Source organism: Peromyscus eremicus, chromosome 8a (genome assembly GCF_949786415.1).
Source record: "Peromyscus eremicus chromosome 8a, PerEre_H2_v1, whole genome shotgun sequence".
NCBI lineage: Eukaryota > Metazoa > Chordata > Mammalia > Rodentia > Cricetidae > Peromyscus > Peromyscus eremicus.
Window position 1 is genome coordinate 86,061,970 of NC_081423.1, and position 18,900 is coordinate 86,080,869.

The 18,900-nt window shown below is 41.6% G+C and overlaps 1 protein-coding gene across 1 annotated transcript in view; it reads right to left on the reverse strand.

The window, feature by feature from the left end:
* Window positions 1-18,900, reverse strand: part of Nsf (N-ethylmaleimide sensitive factor, vesicle fusing ATPase) — a 146,841-nt gene that overhangs the window by 18,362 nt on the left and 109,579 nt on the right. The window contains exons 16-17 of the mRNA XM_059271930.1: window positions 9,982-10,048; window positions 8,354-8,433 (exon numbers count right to left, since the gene is read on the reverse strand). Coding sequence (XP_059127913.1) covers window positions 8,354-8,433; window positions 9,982-10,048 — 147 coding nt within the window. The remainder of the gene's footprint in view (window positions 1-8,353; window positions 8,434-9,981; window positions 10,049-18,900) is intronic.

An 18,900-nucleotide genomic window follows, 5' to 3' on the forward strand; every position in this document is an offset into this window, starting at 1 on the left:
TCTGAAATTCTTGTCTCTGTTTCATTCTTTTATCACAATAATCTCTAAAACCCAGACAAATACGTTTGTCTTAGGACTTAGCCTGCAAATCTCACTGAATGTGCACAGAGGCGAGAAGCCCATTTCCTTCCTTAGTACTGCACAGCAGGGGACAGAAGCTAGAACTCTGAGCTTACTCTCTGGTGACATTTCCTCTACACAGAGTTGCACTCTTCAGGTGTCTACCTCACCAGCTGAAAAAGGTCCCGTGGATACCTAAAGAGGTTTCTTTGCTTTATACCTTATACGGTTGTAGTTCATACATTTTTTTTTTTTTCCCCCCTTCGAGACAGGGTTTCTCTGTGTAGCCCTGGCTGTCCTGGAACTCACTCTGTAGATCAGGCTGGACTTGAACTCAGAGATATGCCTGCCTCTGCCTCCCAAGTGCTGGGATTAAAGGCGTGTGCCATATTTATAAAGACCTTTACTATATAATATCTTAGTTGACCCTCAACTGGATAGGAAAAGAATTCTTTCCACCTACATAAATAAAGAAATACACATAGACACTAAGATCCCAGTCTAAGGCTGAACTAAGACTTGAATTCAGGATTTCTAACTGAGTCCATCTCAAAGAGCAAGTTCTGCAGAGAAGGTACTACTAGGAAGTAAATGGTGCCAATGAATGCTAGGTGCTGTACACACCACCTCCAGAGCTGGTGTCATAGTGGGGTAACTGACCTAGGATGAAAGAGGTCAAGGCCAAGTTCTAGCTGGGAGGCAAAATTTTCATCAACATTTCTCTGCTGATTAAAATTGAGATATTCTGTGTTACTGGAAAATGGTGTATACACCACACACATATGCACGCTCACACACATGAGCATGCATAGACAACCCAGAATTGATTTTGGTATTAATCAATGCCTATCGTAGATGTATTCTTCCAAAAACAATTTTAAAAAGTCAAACCCTTTGAGATATTTGCTGATTTTACTCAGCAGATATCTGTAGCAATGTTTTAAAAAAGGGTTCATCAAATATCTTTTACTATTTTTGATATATTTGAAACTATTCTGCACTTATATATTTTATTCAATTTACATGTGACCCTCCAAGAAAACCCATTCTAAGAAAAGTACATATAAAATAGACTTATAAAACACAGTAGCTATATTATATCATTGACATTTAATAAATGGAAAAATTAGGCCACTGCCCTGTCAGTCATTATTATTATTATTTTTTTTTTAAAGGAAGCCCACTGCAAAAGTCACCCTGTCGAGTGGTTACATGAATGTAATGTGTCAGGCAAAGTGAGCACACCCCTCTCCTGAAGTGGTTATACATCTTACTGAGTCACACTGCAGTCATTAACCAGCATTCATTTTAAACAGATCGATGGAAAGATTCTCATGTTTAGGCCTGTAGGGCTTGGAGTCTTCCATCATCTGTTTATTCACTAAAGCAACCCAAAGCCTGAAGAGTTGCCCAGTATTACCAAGACCTTCCCAATGACACAGCCACTGTAAGACCTATGTACTGAAATGTCCTAAGGGAATCACATAAAAACAGTGCCGTCTATAGACAGGCGGCATTAAAACAAAATCCATGGAGAAGCACACCCACCTACCCAGAGATCTATAGTTTTCTTTTTTTAAAGAATATTTTATTGAATACTCTCCCAAAGAGCAGTAACTAGATTACTACCCGCCTAGCTAAAGTTTTTTTTTTTTGTTTGTTTGTTTTTGTTTTTGTTTGTTTTTGGAGCTGAGGACCAAACCCAGGGCCTTGCACTTGTTAGGCAAGCGCTCTACCACTGAGCTAAATCTCCAACCCCTAGCTATAGTTTTTTATTGGCCCATTTATGCCCCAACAATACCATCCCTCACATATCTTTTTTGAGACAGGAACTCATGTAGTTCAGGCTGGCCTTGAACAGTCTATATAGCAAAGGAGATGACCTTGAACTTCTGGTCCTCTTGCCTCTTCCTCCTAAAGGCTAGGATTATATATGTGTGAGCCCCACCACACCTAACTTTCTTTTTTTTTCTTTCTTTCTTTTTTTTTTTTTTCTTAGACAGGGTCTTACAATGTAGCCCAGGCTGGCCTTGAACTCAGTCCTTCTGCCCCTGCTTCCTGGGAGTTAGGATTACAAGCATGCCCCAGCACATCCAGTCTCCTTTCCTTTAAAAAACAAAGAACATTCCTAGGCACTAGAGCAGTAGAGTTCTTGTAGTTAAATTCAGTTTAAATTCTTAATTATTAGGTCTGAGCTTTACTTCAGTAATATTGTTAAGAATTTTCAAGTTTATAATTTTTTTTTTTTTTTTTGGTTTTTCGAGACAGGGTTTCTCTGTGTAGCTTTGCGCCTGTCCTGGAACTCACTTGGTAGCCCAGGCTGGCCTCGAACTCACAGAGATCCGCCTGGCTCTGCCTCCCGAGTGCTGGGATTAAAGGCGTGCGCCACCACCGCCCGGCTTCAAGTTTATAATTTAAGAGTATACTATTGCTATGGCACAACTGAGTTATATGTGAATTAATGTGTTGATTCTCATCAGCTGAGGAGAAGGCAAAGGGCACCTGGGGCATGGGTCCCTGGCCAGCTTTGAGTGTCCTTGGCTACTCACTCACACATGCAATCAGCTGCCATTTTCTATATGCCATGATAAAAGAAGGTTGGGAGGCACTGAAAAGGGATTGGTTTTCCACGAGTGCAAGGCTACTCTAGTCTATCCTATCCTATTCCGATGGGGCTTCCAGTGGGACTCCAAACAATGTCAGCAACACCCAGAATTAAGAAGCCAGTTCATGACTTGAATGCCCTTAGACTTGTTGAGGAAACTGGGAAATTGTGTTGTTTTTAAGGCCTGAATAGCTCCTTTTGGGGCACTTGTCTTCCAAATGATAAAGCTATTTTTTAAGCATGGCATTAGATCCCAAGAGGAAACATTAAAGCTACGGTGCTGCGGGTACAGGGGTTCACCTGTCCTTCCCGCTTTACTGGGGCTCTTCCCTGACATGGAGACTTCGGCTTTCATCCTCTTGATCTGGAGAAGCACACCCCCCACCCCCCAACTTCCATAAATCTGCAAACCTTGAAAAGAGCCCCAGTGTCATGGAGTAAAAGCGCCGGCATTAGGATCTCACTGCAAGGAGGGGTGTCTTCAAGCCTCTCACTGCTAAGCCGGACATTTCCTAACACTGGACAAATTGTACGTCCAGCTCAGGGAGGGTGAACCGCAGTGGTCTTTTACCCTCCAAGCCAATTGTTAGCTTTTCACAGGAATCAGCAGGGAAGCACATGTGAAACCTCTGTGTGCCGGGGAGCGCCTCCATGCCTTGTGTGACTCTGCATGTAGATGAAGCCGGCTGGGAGCTTTCGGAGCTGCTGCGGCTGAGTTCTCAGAGAGGCCTTTTCTCCGGCTCGGCTCCCTGCTGGGACAGCCCTTTTCAGGCTCTCTATCCCCCCTCGATCTCTTCTCCCGCAGAACACAGGGAAACTTGATTGAAATAAAGACCTAGGGAACATGTTTTATTTTCTCCTGTTCAATCCATTTTAGAAAAGCTTTTAATTGGTTTTAAAAAGATGCTAAACAGAATGTGATGATGTTTCTCAGTCTTCATGAACTACCGATACCACTTTTTATACTTTCAAAGGGCTAATAAATCAATCATGAAAGTAACTCTCCAGATAAATTTAAAGCAAATCCACTGAATACCAGGTTCATTAAAAATCTATGCATTTGCTTAGAAAAATTTAAAATTCAAAGAAAATTATCCTAGTAACTGAAATCTGCCTTGAATTTTTAGTTCTACACCGAAAATCCAAGACCCAGGCGATCACAAAGGGAAAAAGGAGGGCTTGAGACCCAGTTTTAATAAGCCAGTTTACAAGAGGGGAGGGTGGGGGAGGGGAAGTGGAAAGGGAATATCTGGATACATAACAACACCGGCCCCGGGGGATTCTGTCATGGGAGCATGTGCACACACGCACACACAGTATTTCTGTAAGAAAGCTGGAATTACGACAAATGCAAAATTAAGACTCCTGTGACTGATACGACTGCTCTTGGAAGATGCACGGTGCTCTCTAAAGAAAGATGCCCATGGCTTTTGTTTTCTTGCCAGAAAGAACAGTTTCCTGTGACCCTCACTCTCTACCTAACTCAGTGCCTCTAGCTTTACTATTAAATAGAAAAATCCATGCAGCCAGTTTGCTCAAGTGGATGTTCTTCCTATAGTCACCAACATTCTCCACACTGGACCAGCTTAAAAATGATTTTCCTTTTCTTGAGACAATGTACAATACATTTACAAAGCAAAGTGGTGTAGTCAGGGCATATTTTTGTTCTGTTAAACTTGTGCCAACTAGAAATATTTTCACTACTAATTTCTTCTGCCACAAATTCACTTACACAGTAGGTCACCTGGCAGACGGGGTCAGAGTCACCAAGTTCTGACTAATGACAGGCCAGTGTTCCCTTAAAAGAGAATCCCTGCCATTCCCTGTCACTAAGGTAACCAGGTTTCTTACTTCTTACATACATCTCTACTTCTTAGAGAAATTCATTCCACGGCCCTTTTTAATGATCCAATTGCTGGGTATAAGATTGCTCCCAAGCTGGGATTTCTCCATGTACCCTGGTGACTTGCCCTTTACTTTTAACCCTCTATATAATTCTTCTTTCATCATTCACATGCCTTGAGAAACTACATTTGAAAAATGTAACAACTTTATTGAGATATAATTTGTAAAGCACATAGTTCATTAAAGTGTGCAGCTCAACAGTTTTCGGTCTGTTCACAGACATGGGCAGCTCTCACCACACTTGATCTTAGAATTTTCATCTTTCCAGAAAGAAGTCCCACCTTCATTAGCAGTCGCCTCTTATTCTCACAATCCAGCCCTCCTAGCCCCAGGCAACCATTGATAATGGACCTTCTATCTCTACAGAACCTCCAATTGTGGACACTTCATAGAAATGGAATCATACTGGGGCTGGAGAGGTGGCTCTGTTTAGAGCATTGGCTGTCCTTGCTGAGGACCTGGGTTTGATTCTCAGCATCCACATGATGGCTCACAACCATCTGTAACTCCAGTTCCAGGATATCTGATGCCCTCTTCTGGTCTCTGAGGGCATCAGCCACACACATAGTGCACAGACATAATGCAGTCAAAACACCCATACATATAAAATAAAATGAGTAAGTCTAAAAATAAAAAGAAATGAAATCATAGTATGTGGTCTTTTGTGATGGTCTTTTCTCACTTAGCACATTTTCAAGGTCCATTTATGTTGAAGCATGTTCTGAGTGCATTTCCATTGCTGAATAATATTCCACTTCATGGTTATGCTATATTTTATTCTACTTAGATTCACATTGTTTTCCTTTTGGGTTTCTATTAATAATCCAGCTACGAACATTCATGAAAAGCTCTTATGCAGATGTGTGTTCTCCCTTGTTTTGGGTGGATTCTAGAAGTGGACTGATGAGGCATCTCCTGACTTCCAGTTGAAACTTTTGAGGAACTGCTAAACTTCCCAAAGGCAACACGATTTTCATATTTTTACTAACAGTTTATATGCTTTCCAATTTATCTAACTCTTCACCAGCACTTACTTCCACCCGATTTTTGGATCATAGTCATCTATAATCCAAAATATAAAGTACTTCACTGTGTTGGTCTTGGTTTACAGTCCCTGGTGAACACGAAAATGAATGCTCTACTCAAGTATTAACTGGTCATTTGAATTTCACATAAAATTTAAAAAAAATAGTGCGTGTGCGTGTGTGTGTGTGCGTGTGTGTGCGTGTGTGTGATGGGGACAGCATGTGCCATAGTACAAATGTGAGGTCAGAGGGCACCTTTGTGGAGTCAGTTCTCTCCTTCTACCTTTTCATAGATTTGGGGAACTGAACACAGGTCATCAGGCTTGCACGGCAAGCGCCTTTATCTGCTGAACCATTTTGCTGGCCACTGGACTTTTAAAAATGTTTTTACACTAAACACATCTTGTTTTATAACCTAAGACCATCAACATAAGAAGATGCATATGTAGTTATAAATGTGTATTCAATATGTCTGCCGAATAAACTATGAGGGATGTGTGTGTGCATGTGTGCTGTGAGAATCAGAAGCATGAGATAATTTTCCTTCCCTTAAGACATTACAATTATTTGAAGAAACAGAAACAGTTATTCTTTAGTCTCTAATCAAAATGCAGCAAGATGTCTTGGGGGTAAATGTGCTTTCAAGGAAGCCTGACCATGACCCAGGTTCAATCCTTAGAACCCACAGAAAGGTGAACAAAGAGAAGCAATCCTTCAAGGCTGTCCTTTGACCTCCACAGGGCCTATGGCATGGAACCCCAATTATAAATACAATGAAATGATATTTTAAAATATGACATTTGTTAGTATTTTCTATTTATGTTTATTTTGGATATAAAGAGCTTTCAGAGAAGAAATGCATCTTTACTTAGACTCAACGTGGATAGCACATGATCAGGTAAAGGAAAAATTTGAAAATAACATGGAAAAGCTATTCATTCTTCTCCTAAGTGAACTTTTGCATACGTTCTGTTTAAACAAAAAGCTGACTATTATAATATTTTTAAATGCCTGAAAAATATCTCCCATTCTAAAAATTTAAAATATGCTAGCTTAGTAAAAATAGATTGTGTATGAGTATGTAGAAATGTTTTATTTTGTTTTAGCAACTTTAGACACATGTATCTATTTACTTATTTAAAAAACAGAAGGAATCAAGAGAAGCCAAAAATATACTCACTTCTCTTAACTTCAGCCTTAGCATAGGGGAAACTTCAAAAGGCTGAGGCAGGAGACTCACTCAAGCTCAGGAATTTGAGGGAGTCTGGGCAACACAGTGAGAGTCCCATCTCAAAGTCAAACGAAGACTATTGAGAACCTGCCTAGTATGCGTGAAGCCCTGGGTTTGATCCCTAGTAGGTAAAAAAGAAAATCCTTCCATGTTCCATAGACTGCAAAATTTCGATGATGTTATGACTTTAGAAAATTTTTAGGAAGCACTAAAAATCTAGAAAATCAAGATCAGTCTTTAAGTGTAAAATATGCATGTGTGTATGTAACTGTTAAATTACATATTAGTATCACAAACTAATTTTATTATTTCTTTCTCCTCATAGTGAATCATATATGAGACTCCCATACAGGCACTAATTGTTTTCAAATAATTGCTCACCCTCTTTGTGTGTCTCCCTTTGATTGGAATGTCTTCAATGTTCTACCACATAGAATTAACCTGGAAAATGTCCTGTGACACAGCCAAGCACACCCTGGCGACCTGGACAGATGTAACACTCTTAATGAATCCTCACAGGATGCTTCGGCATTTGTTAAGGGGTCAGGGTCAGTAACTCCAGCAGCTGTATCAGTAAAGATTCGAGCAAATGAAGGGTGATCCCAGCTCTGTTCCTAAAGAGCAGCATGTGGCACGGGAGAAACGTCTTCACGTCATCCTCACGAGCTAAAACTCAACAACAAAGCTGCTGGCTTAGTAAATGTACGTGTAATTCTCAAATACAAATCCTCAGGAAAACTATGAAATGCTCAAAGAAACAAACGGGAACGTGTATTTAATCCTGCATCTGTATCACAATCTACCTCTGAAGAGGACGGGGTTAGGGATGTGGACTATGCTGGAGAACTCACAAAACAAGATCTAAAACTAACTAAAATGGTCAGATCTTGGTATTTTCAGGAAAGGAAAAAGGAAAAAAAAAATATGACAAGAAAACAATTCACCTTAAGACAGAAGGCTAGGCCAGACCCTTCCAGGGGCCTCAACAACAGAATTTTATGTCTGTGATGAGCTGCATATTTGGAGTGCTCCACTGTATAAACTTCATGGGAGGGTCTAGAAATGTCCTTATTATTACTAGGTTACCTGAGTATAAACTTCGCGGGAGGGTCTGGAAACGTCCTTCTTATTACTAGGTTACCTGAGTATAAACTTCGCGGGAGGGTCTGGAAACGTCCTTCTTTTTTTTTTTTTTTTTTTTTTTTTTTTTTTTTAAGATTTATTTATTCATTATGTATACAGTGTTCTGTCTGCATATACACCTGCAGGCCAGAAGAGGGCACCAGATCTCATTACGGATGGTTGTGAGCCACCATGTGGTTGCTGGGAATTGAACTCAGGACCTCTGGAAGAACAGCCAGTGCTCTTAACCGCTGAGCCATCTCTCCAGCCCACGTCCTTCTTATTACTAGGTTACCTGAGTATAAACTTCGCGGGAGGGTCTGGAAACGTCCTTCTTATTACTAGGTTACCTGAGTATAAACTTCGCGGGAGGGTCTGGAAACGTCCTTCTTATTACTAGGTTACCTGAGGAGGTGCCTTTTTCAGCAGCACAAGAAGAGCTTGCAACACCAGGTTAGAGAACCGGGGGCCAATGGGTACATAATCTGAAAGAGAAACATGGCTGGGGTTCAGGATTGCGATCTTGGGGCACACATCCAAACACGCAGATCTGTCTCCAGCAACTAAACATCAGCTGTAGTAAGAGGCAGGCAGCTCCACCATGAAAAAGACATCCTTAATAATCGACATTCTCAAAACAGTACATAAAAAAAAAGCTTCTCAATATCCACTTTGAGTCATGTAGACATATTTTCTGGTCTTCAGGGACTAATTTTTCCTAAAGGATAGAATATTTAGGTGTAGTTACCAGACATTTCTAAGACATGACTGGAAGCCATCATAGTATCTTCACATATAGGACACAAGAAACAATAGGGAGAAACAGCTGGGATGTGGCTCAGCCGTAAAGATCCCAAGAGGAGAAAAACGATATGAAAAGAAGTGATAATATAACGACAAGGATAGAGAAGTATTCAGACTGGCCTTCAGAAAATGCAGGTAATAAGGCTCTCTCTACCCGGGAAACCTGAGCAGGAAAGCTACTTCCCCAGCCAGCTCCCTCTGCATGGGAATCTAGCCCCGTGCTTGGAGCCCTGCAGGCTTCGCCCGTTTTCTGAACACCTGGGATACAGGCATACTCTAGTTACATTACTTCTCATCATAAAAGATAGGTAGTGTCGTTTTCTTCTGAGATCCTTCTAGAACAGTTGCAATTCTAGTACAGTAGTAATACTTGAATAAATGAACAAAGTACAAAAAAACAACTATTCAGACAAGTGAAAATATACTCAGAGGGAACAAATTCCTGACACAGTGTGTTGCTATGACCACATGCCTTAATTGTGTTTGGATAAAAAGGTTTACACAGAGCTGTGAACATAGCGAAAAGTTCTTAAAGAAATAATCCTATAAACTGGACTGAGATGTCCCAAACATGGCGCACCCCAAATCCTGGCCACTAGGTAAACACTATTAACTTAAGGAGGCCTCATGGGTATTCCCGCTTTGTTTTACAATAAACACTATCAAAACGTAACAAGCCAACAGCAGAGGACACAGCATAAGGCTGAAACATCACAGGGTAGTGAAGAACAGTTAACTTGAAATCATTACTGCACCAGTGCTGGGTGTCCCCGCCAGTGTCTATCAGGTCATCAGATGTTCCTGATGTCCCGTCCTAATCTACTGTTATAATGATATACACCAGACTGACTTAATTTATAATGAACAAAAATGTAAAAGTAACAAAGCTTTCCTGACATTTACTTCTGAGTTGAGAGCAGGGACTAAGTCTCACTCATCTTTGTAACCACTGTACTTCAATCCAAAAGATATTTAATTAGTATTTTTTAAAATTACTGTAGAGCACCTTTAATTTTCAGAATTTTATCATTTTGACCCTACATTCCTCATTTATTATGGACAGGACATCATGACTACTGTTTCATATGAGAGACACTATTATAGTCCCTGTAACACAAGGGACTCTACTGCCCCATAGCCTACAAATTCCCACACAAATATTTTTCTCCTGTAATTTCAAGATTTTAGTTGTCACATGGCAGAGTAGAACAGCCGAAGTTACAACTCACCAAGCAGTCTTTCAATGTCATCCACAACCACACAACTGAGTTGAGATTTGTACGCATCATCAAAGATCTGGAAGAAAGAAAACCACCATGACGTCACCGTCCTCCACAATAAGGACTAGTCCAAGAAGACTAAATTTGGTTATTTTTTCCCCATTGTTTTGAGACAGGGTCTCACTATCTACACCAGGCTGGTCTTGAACTCACAGAGATTCACCTGTCTCTGCCTCCTGAATGCTGGGATTAAAAATGTGTGCCATGATGATGCCCAGGTAAATGTTGGTAATTCTTGACCAACACCTAAACAAAGCACAGCGTCACACTAGTTGCCCAGACGACAGTGCATTAATAGATCACATGACCTTAGAACTTAAAGAGCACTTGCGGGAAACAGAAAGCGGTTAAATAACTGGTCAGGACCAACAATAAGATGGTGGTCAAATACAGTCAGTAAATTAACGCAAGCTGTTATGTCCTGCAAACAGAGAGCAGCAGTTTCAAATGAGACAGAAGAGTCTGTTGATGTTGAAGCTGAAGATCAGTGCCCACAGCCTTCAGGCCAGCCCCTTAGGAATGGTGACAGGTCTGTTCTAGACACTGTAAATGGTACTCAGTGCACCCACCAGTGTCATAAATACAAATTACTCTCTGCATCCAGTCTAATCTCTCTGGTTGATACATAACCTTGGCGAACCACAGTGGCAAAAATGGCCCAGCCTCACCACATAATGCTTTCGGCGGAACGGTATTCCCTGGTTGGTGTCCTTGAACCATAGAAGATTTAGAATTAAGTATAGAAATAAAGTAATCAAACTGATACTAATATTTTTCATACTAAACTTAAATTAACCTGCACATAGTTGGTCCTTAAAGAATCCTTAACAGTTAAGAAAGCCTACCATGGAGAGTTTCCCATGGTCACCATCTTAACTCGGTTCCTGGTTACTTCTTCTGTGGCGTAAAAACCAAACATGTTCCATCTCCATGTATTTGGTCAGATCAGCCCCTCCAGTAGAAATGCTTTCTTTTGGTTCATGTCCTTTACCCTTTATCACTGTTGTGTAGCAGTTTCCTACCAGATTCAAACATTCAATTTTGCAGGAAGGTACTTAAGAAAGGAAGTGAGCCGGGCGGTGGTGGTGCACACCTTTAATCCCAGCACTCGGGAGGCAGAGGAGTGAGTTCCAGGCCAGCCTGGTCTACAGAGTGAGATTCAGGAAAGGCGCAAAGCTACACAGAGAAACCCTGTCTCAAAAAACAAAACAAAAAACGAAAAACAAAAAACAAAAAAAAAGGCATAAAAATTGGGGCTGGAGAGATGGCTCAGTGGATAAGAGCACTGACTGCTCTTCCAGAGGTCCTGAGTTCAATCTCCAGCAACCACATGGTGGCTCACAACCATCTATAATGAGATCTGGTGTCCTCTTCTGGCCTGCAGACATACATGCAGGCAGAACACTGTATACATAATAAATAAATAAATCTTTTTAAAAAAAAAAAAAAGAAAGAAAGGAAGTGAACAACTCAACACAGCCTCAGAAAGTCCCTGAAACTGACCAGATTTGCTAGGCCCCTCCCTCCCTGAAACTGTATGAACAGGAAAGACCACTGTGAATCACTCTCAGGCAAGCCAAGCTGCAAAGAGGACTCTGAGGTAAGTCCAGCCTCCAAGGAGCAAAGACCAGCTCAGCTGCCTGAAGAGGCCATCCCAACTGGACCACCTGGGAAGGACACTCCAGCCTGCAGGGCTGCTGCGGGCTGTGCAGTGAGCCCCAGGCCCAGCCTGGTGAGCTGTCACCATGCTGGAGTGGGCTTGGGGATGCAGCTCTCATTGAGTTATTGTTGCTCCTGTAAGGAACCCCTTACTTTTTTCCTGTAAATAACCACAATAAAACTCATAGGTTGGAGTGTGTGTGTGTGTGTGTGTGTGTGTGTGTGTGTGTGTGCGTGTGCTTGTGTGTTGTGTCTTCCCAGAAAGAGTCTATCACACAACACTGTTCCACACTGTGTCACAGCCCCACTTAGCCTTTTCTCTTCAGCTACCTGTCTCCCCAATGGAATGTGAAATGTATAAAAATATCACCCTGTTCATACCATCTTTAGCACCCAGCACAAGGCAGTATTCAGTAATGACGTCTGCTTAGCAGATTCACTAATTGAGACAACACAAGCTCCAAGTACATCTTGTCCTGCACCATTTTTCTTTCTATTCTGTTGGCCCAGCATTTTCTATATGATGTATATTGTAGATTCACTATATTTCCCTATATATTAAACTAGACCGTAAAAACCCAGAAGGCAAGTACTGTTTCATTATCTCTAGGTCCTCAGATCAATTAATTTAATGCCAGACCAGAAAAGTAACGAGTGTTTGTTAAAAAAAAATCAATTAAAATTTGTGTATTGTTTTATATTCAAGCAGAGTATCAAATACGTAGTTGGAGCTGTCCGAGTCAGGATAAGAAAACGCTCTCAGCACAGTGGCAGGGGAAATGGCGGCTGGATGGGACTTCCGGGAAGAACACAATATGAAGGGCCGATACGGTAGAAATGTCAGCGCCATATTCATTCAGTCACTTCAGTCCCTCAGTCACCAAATGTTTTTAATTCCTATCACGTGTCAAGTGCTCATGGAGCACTCTGGAGAGAGTAATGAGGCAGATGACTGCACCCTGTCGGAAGTTAGAATGGGAAAGGTCCCTGTGACTGTGAAGACACCTTCCTGAGAGAAGAGCAGTCAGTGTAGGAGTCACCTACATATTACCTACTCGCTTGAGTCTCTGAGAAGGTACAGTGAGCAAGGGTCACCTTCGGAGCCATGGTGCCCACATGTCCTCTGAGTAAGAACAGTGCAGTGTGTTATGGCTTTGAGATTTGGGGGCGCTGCTTACTGCTGCACAACTGAAGCTATCCCAAGCCACACAGGCGTGTAGGGGACAAGGGTGGTTTCCCACATTTAAAAAAAAAAAAAAAAAAGACATTTAAGCCAAAATTTAAATAAGGAGGAGAACGTATTATAGTATACTGAATATCAGGGTCCAGACAGAGGAAATGCAGGAAGGCTGTAGGAAGCAGATAACGTTAAAAAGCAGACGTGAGGGTATAATGTGGGCAGAGTGGTGAGTGAGCAGTGAGGCAGAGAGGAGCTTGCGAAGAGCACTGGACACACAACATTTCTCCCAAAGCAAAACAAAACAAAAACCCAGGGTCTCAATATGCAGCCTGGCTGTCCTGGAACTCGCTCTGTAGGCCAGTCAGGCCTTGAACTCAGAGATCATCCTGCATCTGCTTCCTGAGAGCTGGGACTAAAGAGATGCACCACCACTGCCTAGCTTGACCGAGAGGATCTTAAAATTTTCTATGAGCTAAAAATTTATTGTAAAGGTGATTTTTAAAAAATCCACTCTAGAGTTTTAAACAATGAACTGAAATGTCCATTTTTACATTTTAGAAACATTTTCCAGGTTGACGTCAAGAAAAGCAAGAGAAGAGTTAGAGTCTGAGACTGCAGGCCTTCAGGTGAGAAGCGGTGGCTGGGAAGTGAACGTATGGAGAAGAGAGCAGCTACTGCAGGTATCTGGGTGTGTGTGTGTGTGTGTGTGTGTGTGTGTGTGTGTGTGTATGTGTGTGTGCACGGGGCAGAGAGGAACAACTTAGTGAAGCGTGAGTGTGGCGATGCCGGAGAAACAGGAGCCGAAGGATCAGTCTGGGAATGGATGGTGAGCACATCTGAACAGGAAGGGGAGGACTGCTCAGCTAGCCCACCCCATCCTAGCTCAAACAAAGGAAGAGGAGCTTTTTGGGGAACGAAGAGCTGTTCAGTTTCCTGATGGCTACTTTGGCTTTGAGTTAGTTCAAGACTACTGGAAGGCCTGGGAGCAGTGGTTCTTTGCTATTTCTGAAGTCTGAATTGGTATTAAAGCCTTTGTCATATTGTGTAAATGCAGGGAATCACTAAAAACAGTACTTTGCTTTGCAAAACAGTTCTCAAAGATTTACTAAAGGTTTTGAGGCAGGCACATCATTCTGGCACTCAAGCTATGAAATCACAGATTGGAGTGACTGAAACCTGGGGTATCAGGGCCTGGCCAGCTGTTTAAAGTTTACACTATCTCCCTGCAACCCCCGCTCCCAAATTGGCTCTTCTTTCTCAATGCAATGTGTAACTTACATAGCAAATTTTTTATGTGTGAAGTGCGTGTGTGATGGCGCCCACTTGTAATCCCAACACCTGGGAGGCAGCAAGCTCAGATCTGGGCCTGTCTCAGCTGCATAAGAAAGTCTGAGGCTAGCCTGGGTTATGTGAGGTCCTTTCAAAAGAAAAGAATAGACAGTTTTGTGTCAAGTAGCAGGAACCCCTTAGGGACTACCTGGAATTTTAGAAGAAAAATAGCAATGGTATTCATTTAATATAAAGTATTTTGTACTTTCATTTTTTTTTTTTTTAAAAAATAAACAGCTCCCAGTGTAGTAAATGCTACAGAGAGAGGAGCACTCACAGCTAGCCCTGTTAACAATGTACTCTCCACAAGGGCTGTGCCAACGCCCTCTGACTTGACTAGCTAACTCTGACTCCTCTGCTCTAATCTGAATGTGCACACACACCCTGTTCACTCCCTACACACACAGACCCTCTATCTGGTCACCAGTCTAACATGAGGTCTTCTTCCCTCTTCCCCTGGATCCACGATTCATGTGTAGTCTTATCAGAAACTGTTTCCTGGCCCAGGCCCCAGCGGGGCGCTCACTAAGATGAGACTCAGCCTTGACGGGCAAACACAGGAGATCAGCTGCCAGCCTAAATCTAATGAGATATTTACATACCAAGCTGGAAAGTTCTACCATAATTTTATGTAAATCAATTCAAAAGGAGGTGAGATATTGGAAGAAAAGATACAGAAAAACAAAAATCATGCAAAGTGCCCCAGTTAGAATGCCATCACATCTCGCCATCAGTAACAACACAGCGGACACATGGCGCCTGCTCTGGATCAAATATGCCACCACCCTGGAGCAGTCAGGTGGGTGGAAGCTGCAGCTAGGAGCTATCCCTCACAGACTCCAGAGAGATTAATCTAAGGAATGTACTCATTCTGGAGTCATCGGGGAGTGTCCTATAGAGCAGATGAACTGTCAGCAGATAGGCATGGGGTCCAAGGAAATCAGTGGGAAGCCTGAAGAAGGCTGGAAGGAGGAAAAGGAAGGATTGAAGAAGGAAGGACCAGAGGGAAGGACACTATGGGTCTGTGTGGAAATGATGGTATTTGCTCTGAAGGATGAAGATAATCTCTAGAAAACGGACTCCCAGAGTCTGTCCCCAGTCACTGTAAAGCACGCTGCAGCACGTCTCCTCTTGGTAAAGGCAGACAGGACACAGACCTGAGGGTCAGAGAGACAACCAGACCACGGGTAACCCGGGCTCACGGGCGGGTAACCCGGGCTCACGGGCGGGTTACCCGGGCTCACGGGGGCATGCTGCAGACGCAGTGAAAGCACTGAGGCAGGGACGGGGCAGGGACTGGGGCAGGCCGGCGAGGGGGCAGGCCGGCGAGGGGGCAGGACACTGCAAGTGTTCAGGGCACAGAGCTCTCTCAGCCTTGGACTCTCAGACAAGCTAGAGCCACCTGTGAGGGGGCGGGGCAGCAGCTGCTTCTCCGGTCTGCCATGAGCGCTCCAGGGAGGATGCCAGCATTATTAGCTCCATGTTAATCCCAGTCTTTGAGAGTCACAAGCCACAGCAAAGTGTGCTCTAAGGAGCTTCTATCCTTCATTTCTATAACCTCTTTAGTGCTCTTCACTAAGTAAAGCTAAGCTCTCTCTTTCGGTGACTGGAAGGTTCACTTCAATTCTGGAGTAGTTGGCGTGAAGTACCTCAGCCTAGTTAGCAGAAATCTAATGACAGGAGGAAGCTCATGGCTTAGAAAATCCCTAATGCAGTAAATCTGTCAACAATTAGTGGAAAGCATATGCTAATGATATTTGGTAGCATATAAAAACGTAAATGAGCAAATTTCAACTGGCACTATCAGTAATAATCTCTGGTCTCTAAAAATAATTTGGGAGCAGACCAAGCAAACAGGCTATGCAGGAAGGTGGACCTCAAGTTTTGGCAAAGCACTAAAGCTTCTTGGATTGACCTTAAAATCCCTTATTTGTTCTCCCTGCTTTTCAAGAAAAAGTCTGACATTTTTCACTATCATGATCCACAGAGAGGGCGTGCTTCTCAGTCTAAAAGCCACGAGGTCTCAAAGCTCTGCTCCTCCTTTACGTGCCCAGCCAAAGACAGTGTGTTCGTCCAAAAGCCAAGGGACGTCCACTAGGACTGGGGCACCCACACTGCTCAACTCATACATGCTCAAACTTCACCGCATCAGCTCCATGATACGTTAGGATGTCAACCCAAAACATCCAAATTCTGTTGCTTAGTAACTGCTGTCAGAAGATCCAGTTTCCAGCTCTGCTCTTTGTACGGACTAAAGCATGAAAAGAGGGGGATTAGGCGCCATGACTGTCTGTGCAGACTACAGTTTGCTGTGGATTTACAGTAGGATATTCACAGAAGATTATTTCTTTCTCCAAAAGCTGGTGGGAAGGAAAATTTCTTCCACTAATTTTCAAACCTTTGAAAATAAGAAGAATCATGCTATTAATAGAAGTTCCATATATTGCCAATGTTTTTTATTTAATTTTGTCTAAAAATTTTAGTAATATCTGGCTTGTCTATTTTATCTCCATACTAAATGTGTACTCAGAAGCATCATGATTAGGTAATTAGTTAAAATCAAATTCTATTGCGCTGTTCCCTTTTTTAATGTCGTTAACAGCCAGCAAAATAGATTTTTTTACAGTATAGATGCAAAAATGGATAAAAGAATTAAAATTTTAGAACAGAATGAAGTTTGGGAAGCAAACATAAAATAGGAGAAAAAAGAAGTATCTGCAAATATTTCAAATATCTTGGTGGAGCATATGGCACTTCCCCTCCCCACCCAGAGTGAGAAGACAACGCTTCCTAAGTGCTTGACAGTGTTGAGTTTATCCACGCAGAAAGGATTTACTGGAGAAATAACAGAAGTACATGGCAAATTTTAAATGAACTGAGAATAAACTATTTTCATGTATTTTTGCACCATCATTTTGGGGGAAAAGCAATAGTATAATTATGGCCCTCTTCATAAAAAGTATCTGTTACATCCAAGTAATAAAATGATAATAAAGATATTGAATGAACTAACTTAGACCACTCCTATTTGACAAAATTAAAATATTGTGGTATCTTGGAACTTATAAACTATGATAACTATAGAGTATTTGGACACACACACACACACACATACACACACACACACACACACACACACACACACACACACACACACACGTGCGCGCGCGTGCGCTAGAGATGGAGTACCAGGCCTGGCACGTGCTAAACAGATACTCTACCAGAGGCATTAAAATGTAGCTCAAGAAAGAATTAAATGCCTAACATTTAATTTAAATTAAAAACCTAACAAATTAGAGAAGAAAAATTTAATAACACTAAGCTGGGGCAAAAATCCAAAGAAACTCATCCTTTTCACATTTTTTTCAAGTATGAATTAGCACAACTTTCTGAAGGAATGGGCCATGTAAAATCAGTATTATCTTTATATAAAAGGTTTGATAGCAATACATGTGAAAATCTTCACAAATATTAAGGTTTCTTTTTCCTTTTTTCGCTATGAGAATATGTCTCCTAGAAATGTCAGAGAAGCTAAACCCATCAAGTCTCACCAACATGGCTGCCTAAACCTGACATGAAGAGGGAGGACACCAGAAAACATGCTAAGATGGAAAGAGAGAAGCCCACAGGGCCTCAGCCCGAGAAGGACTTCAGGCAACCAAGGAATGCTGAATTTAACAGTCTTCCCCAGAAGAGCACACCAACTGGTTATCCAGTACCAACCAACTGGTCAGCCCTGAAAACATACATACAAACAATATTATATGCACTGAGCAGCTTGTGTTTATATAGTATATATATGTATATATAGTATATATATATATACACACACACACACATACACACATACATATAACAACAATTAAAGAAAAAAAGCCATGAATTTGAGAGAGAACAAGGGGGTTCATGGGAGAGGCTGAAGGGAAGAAAGAGAAGGGGGAAATGGTGTAATTTTATTATAATCTGAAAAAATAAAAATTTATAATAAAAATATTAATAAATATTGGCAATCCAAATCCTGAAGATTTATCCTAAAGTAATAAGGAGAAACCTGTATAATAATAAGTAAAATCAGCCACTATACTTATTAAGTACATGTTCTGTCCAAGAAATGCCATGTTACTTTAAATAAATTACTACCTCATTTAATTCTCACACTGCCTCTACGTGGCAATCCTACTGTCTCAGTCTACTGAGTGCTGGGATGGAGGTTATGCACTAGCATGCTCTAAACAGACATTACTTCAAACATGAAAAAACAAAGACTTCAAGGCTTTTAGAGAAAATCACTTACTCAAGGTGACAGAGACCACAGTGTGACAGAGATGGGATTCAAACTCAGGTCTATTTGAATCAAAACCCAAGTATTTAGTCACATGATGTAAATCAACCTAATAAAAATATGGGGCAGTGATTTCTCTAGTTCAGTAATTATCTATCTATCTATCTATCTATCTATCTATCTATCTATCTATCTGTTTTGAGACAGAGTTTCTCTGTGTCCTGGCTGTCCTCAGTAGACCAGACTGCCCTGGAACTCACAGAGCTCCACCTGGCTCTACCTGCCCAGTGTTAGGATTAAAGGCGTGCGCCACCACTGCCCAGTTAGAATATTATTTCCAATTGTGAAAAAAAACTTGGAAATAACCTAAAACAAAGTGATTTTTAAAAATATTTTTATTACTTTTAAATTATGTGTA